The 5,385-nt window shown below is 46.7% G+C and overlaps 1 protein-coding gene across 1 annotated transcript in view; it reads left to right on the top strand.

Annotated features, from left to right (window-relative positions):
* The first annotated feature begins 696 nt into the window (after positions 1-696).
* Positions 697-5,385, top strand: part of WIPI1 (WD repeat domain, phosphoinositide interacting 1) — a 21,128-nt gene continuing 16,439 nt past the window's right edge. Inside the window, exons 1-2 of the mRNA XM_010171785.2 lie at positions 697-778; positions 2,669-2,838. Coding sequence (XP_010170087.2) covers positions 2,752-2,838 — 87 coding nt within the window. The 5' untranslated portion in view covers positions 697-778; positions 2,669-2,751. The remainder of the gene's footprint in view (positions 779-2,668; positions 2,839-5,385) is intronic.

The raw sequence follows: 5,385 nt of genomic DNA, 5'->3' as shown, positions 1-5,385 counted from the left end.
GCCATGAGCTGCACACAGTGTCTGACAATCGTAGCCCAGAGCCAAGATCATGGGGTATGAGATAAGAATCAGAGATACCAGTCTCACACCTGGAAATGGCATCACCTTTGCAGCACTGCTGAGCAATTATTGTGTCTAAACAAAGAGCACTTTGATGGGTGGCAATGACAAGAACCTGCTGGCCACCACCACAAACACTGTGTTGGCATTCTGGGCTGGCTGTTGATTTAAGACCTAGATGTTGCTGCTTACTATATCTGGAACTGAGCAGAGCCAGCACTTGGCATGACTACACCTTGTGCTACATGTCTGCACCCACTGCCATTAACAGCAAGAGCAAAGCTTCCACAACCCTCACAAGTCAGTGTGGATGGATCAGCTCCTTCCTTAGGAAACAGCCCCAAAGGTCCTGTCTGTAGCCTCCCAAATAGAAATATGCCAATTTGTTCTTCCAGCAGCCACAGGACCCTATGAATAGATGAGAGCTTGCCATCTCACAGGGCTACTGTCAGCCTGCAGTAGCCTCAGACAGAATCAGGATCCTTGGGTTTGTTATTTTATATGCTTTAGGTTGAGAATAGAAATTGAAGTTGTACCTTCACAGATCACCATCCCAGGAACTACCCGTTTCCCCTACATGCAGGGACTTCTGCTATCACTTGGAGATCTAAACTAGCAAGCTTTTGTCTTTGCAGCTCCCTGGCAATTGGAACCACAACTGGATACAGGCTTTTCTCCTTAAGTTCTGTGGAGCAACTGGACCAGGTCCATGAAAGCAGTAAGTCTCCTGTTTCTCTGCAGTGGAATATTGGCCAACAGATGTTACCTGTATTATTGTGCTTCAGTCTGCCTTGAAGGGGTGATTCTGCTCACTGCTGCTGCTGCAGAGATGGCATCTGTTTCTGCTCTACCCATACCAGGAGAGGAACAGCTCTGGCTACTGCCCTGTGCATTGCAGCCTTTAGAGTGAGCTATAGACCTGGAGAAACTTCTCAACAGTCAGTAGTACTTTATCAAAGCTGAAGGACTCCCACAAGTTTAGAGTCCAGGTTCTTTGTCACTGCAAACCAGCATTCAGAGGCAATTTACCAGTAGCACATTTCAGATACACAGATAGGAGACCACAGATTCCCAGCACAGATGCTGGGTAATTCCCAGGCTTTTAGTCCAATGGGGTTTTTACAAGCAAGAGGTTTTGAACAGGTTTTCAGTGTAAGAAGGTCATTCACAACTGGCTTTCAGCTCTTAGCTGTGCTCAGAGCAGCATGCAATGCACTTCACAGCCCCAAACAAGTCAGGTCTCACAGAGCATGGACTCTAGTCTGGTTCAGGCCATGGGCAGAAGTGTTTCAGCTGAGTTGCTCTAAAGATAGAGCTGGGTTATTCTAGTCCCTCCCCAGACAAACCAGCATTCAGAGGCAATTTACCAGTAGCACATTTCAGATACACAGACAGGAGACCACAGATTCCCAGCACAGATGCTGGGTAATTCCCAGGCTTTTAGTCCAATGGGGTTTTTACAAGCAAGAGGTTTTGAACAGGTTTTCAGTGTAAGAAGGTCATTCACAACTGGCTTTCAGCTCTTAGCTGTGCTCAGAGCAGCATGCAATGCACTTCACAGCCCCAAACAAGTCAGGCCTCACAGAGCATGGACTCTAGTCTAGTTCAGGCCATGGGCAGAAGTGTTTCAACTGAGTTGCTCTAAAGATAGAGCTGGGATATTCTAGTCCCTCCCCACTGGCTATAGAGGAAGCCTCAGCAACCAGACACACCTGCATTATCTGGAACAAAGTCCAGGCTCCTTTCCTCTTTACCTCACAGGGTAACTCAGCTGCTCTACAGCAGCAAGCTAGAGACTTATTTTAAGAGTAGAAGTTTGGATTGCCCCTAGAGTCAGACCAAAGAGAAATGAAACAGATCCTTGATGGTGACACCCTCAAGGTGATGGGCTGAGACATGAACAATCACTGCACCCCCAGCACAGCCCAAGCACTCAGCACCATTCAGGGCTACCTACACTAGAAGTCACAGTCCCTGATGATTTAGGTACAGGTCCCCCTGGACCATTGTAATGATGCCTTCTCAACACAACAGGAGTCATCCCAAACACAGTCTTTGCAAGATTTACCACACCAGTGCTCACCACAGCCACACCAGAGCTCTCTAGAGACCATAACCCCAGTGGCAGGGAGGGATTAAACATATCAACCTTCTGCAAGGAGAAACCAGACACCACACAGAACAAACAATGAGTTACACACAGTTTGCTCCTTACCTCAGCAAACCCTGACTTGCTCACTCCCTCCAGGAAAGTCCCAGACCAAGCTGGGTGAGCTCCTCCTCTTTATATCCCCTTTCCTAGGATTCACTACAGCTGGAGAGCCCAAGGACCAGCTTCAGCTGGAGGGCCCTGCCCAGGAGAGGCACAACAGCACTGTCAAAGGGGGCTGCTTAAACTTCTGCCTTCAGGGGAAGGTTCCTTAACCCTTTCCTACTCTGTCCTAAATGCTTTGTGCCAGGAATGAGAATTTTTTAACACAAGCAGATGTTGAACACCTTAGCACTGAGCGTTCCAACCTGATTTCCTCTTGAGTCTTAACTAGTTGCTGCAATTAAACCAACCATAAGCCAAGCTAAAGACTCTGTCTCGCTTGTCTTTTGTGCCCAGATGAAATCCCAGATGTTTACATCGTGGAGCGTCTATTCTCCAGCAGCCTTGTGGTTGTGGTCAGTCATGCCAAGCCACAGCAAATGAATGTCTACCACTTCAAGAAAGGGACAGAGATCTGCAACTATAGCTATTCCAGTAACATACTGTCCATCCGGCTGAATCGCCAGGTAAGAGGCTGGGGAAAAGGGATTATCCAGACTTGTCCCACTCTGGCTCTTTGCTGGTGTTGACTTTCCAGCTGGGACCACCCCGCTGGTAGCCCAGGGAGGTTGGCACAGAGGCTGTTAGGTGGGACTGGAGGAGCAGGTAGCTGTCTTCTTCTGTCAGCTTCACTTCAGGCTTGGTGACCTCTGACAGAGGAACAGGATGGCTGTGGATATCATCTGCCACAACTGTTTGCTTCAGTAAAATGAAGCTAAGTCCTTGTTTTCATAGCACTTACACAAAGGCTTTCTGTTGTCTGCCTTCTTGCCTATTCAGCACACACCTCTGCCAAAAAACCCACCTTTTCATCTCCCTCCCTCCCTTGGATCCCACATCCTGACTTCAGGCCCACCTCTACCATCTTGGTTGCAAATGAGACCTTCAAAGTTAGTAACAAAACACAGGAGTAACTTGAACTCCATGGCTGAGGTGAAAGGCTACTTCTCAAGTACTGCTAGCAGCCTTGTTTTATTTTTAAAGGTGTGGAAAACATTTAGGCCACTTAGAAGAAAGCTTTTAAAGTGTTATTCTCTGAACTGACACAGCCTCATGCAGCTCTGAACCCTTTTGGGGGATTTTTAAGTAATCTTTTCTTTTTGTCCAGAATTATTTTCAAAGTAGATGCCATAAGAAGCAGAGGACATTTTACAATGAAGAAATAAGCAGTCTGTGTAATTGTATATAATCAGCCTCTCCTCAGTTAGCAACAGTGAGTCCTGCAGTAAGGCTCTCCCATAAGGAAACTCTGGGTTGAGTTTCCAGTAAAGCTGTATTTGACCAGAAGTTCCTGTACTACAATTAAATCTGTCCTAAATTGATTTTTTTCACTTCAACTTACAATGGAACTGGCAAAATAAGGACTTCCTTTGAATTGCAGATAGATGTATATGGATAAAAATAAACTGGGAGGTTCTACTTAGCAGCTCTAGGAGATCAGGGTGAGAATAAAATAAGTTCAGGTTTTTCCCAATGTGCTGCTCTGGAGATTGGCTGAAGATGATCATAGGCCCAGCTTTCCATCCACATCCCTTGGCTGCTTTATGAGTTTGGGTTCAAATCCTGGGCTGAGTTCATCCTCTAGCCATAACACAAGATGCACCTGGAGAGATTTGAAGTTGCTACAGATACTTGGGTAGCTAGAAGATTCAATCTACATTCAAGATGTAAACTGGTGGCAGTCGGGTTCTACGCGTGCTGTGACTTTCAAACCCCTTGCCTGGGCTTCTGTCTACAAGCTACACTTCATCAGAAGGCCATAGAAATCCCATACAAGGCATTAACACAGGAAAAATGGTGGCAAATAAAACAGGAAGAGGTCTCAAACCAATGGTGTGTGTTTGGATTTGGTCTCTCTGTGAAAAAGTCCTCTTTGTGTGAAGGAGCGAGTCCCTCAGTTGTTGTTGCTCCATGGGAATTGCTTGTTCCGTTATAACTCTCAAGTGTGTTAGGGTAGATCATGATTTATCTCAAAGTGGAGAATAAGGCTGTGCTGTGGGACTGGTGAGAAGGTACCCCGCAGCCTCCCAGGGTTTTCATTCAGTGCTGAAACCCCCACTGAGCTCTTTGGAGAGAGTTGATAGTTTTCCCTGGCTGTGTCCATACCCAGCACATTTAAATTCTCAACATACAACTCAGTTATCTAACCTGATTCGTGTCCAATTGAAGTCCTAAAGAAAAATACTGGTGAGCAGTAACATTTTGTACAAGACATAGTGTCTTGAACCCTGTGCAGCCATCACAGCACCTTCTTTGAGGCTTCATCCACGTGCACAGTGAGGATAAAACCCATTCCTCATCTCAGCAGGGTTTGCACTGATGTTAACATGGGCTACAGGGCTGCAGGGAGGGCAGGAGGCAGAGAACCAGCCCTCTCCAACTCCTAGTGAGCTTGTCCAGGCCTCCTTCACCTGTTCAGCTCCCTGAAAGGAGGTTGTAGAGAGGTAGGGGTCGGTCTCTTCTCCCAGGTAACAAGCAATAGAACAAGAGGAAATGGCCTCAAGTTGTGCCAGAGGATGTTTAGATTGGATATGAGGAAAAACTTCACCAAAAGAGTGGTCAAGCATTGGAACAAGCTGCCCAGGGAGGTGGTGGAGTCACCTTCCCTGGTGGGATCTAAAAGACAGGTAGATGAGGTGCTGAGTGACATGGTTTAGAGGTGAAATTGGCAGTGTTGGGTTCATGGTTGGACTCTTATGATCTTAAAGGTCTTTTCCAACCACTGTGAATCTGTGATTCACCTCCCACCCCCATCACTTTCCTGGATTTTGTCCCTGTTGGTGCCAGCATCTCTTACTGCAGCTTTGGCTGCTGCTTTGCCATCATCTAGAAACCTCCCTTCACCTGTACATCAATAGCAGAGCAGCTTTGCAGTTCTGGGAAAGCACATGGTGGCTTTGCTGAAATCAGCTGTATAAATATTACCCTGACAGTCTCTGCTAGCAAGTTGATGGCTTGTTACTGTAGAAAAGGCAAAGTCTTCCTGGAAATGCAAAATGGCTCTGACACAGCCC

The sequence above is a fragment of the Antrostomus carolinensis genome, unplaced genomic scaffold, assembly GCF_000700745.2.
Source record: "Antrostomus carolinensis isolate BGI_N321 unplaced genomic scaffold, ASM70074v2 scaffold25937, whole genome shotgun sequence".
NCBI classification, from domain to species: Eukaryota; Metazoa; Chordata; class Aves; order Caprimulgiformes; family Caprimulgidae; genus Antrostomus; species Antrostomus carolinensis.
This window is presented reverse-complemented; position numbering and strand designations above follow the sequence as displayed.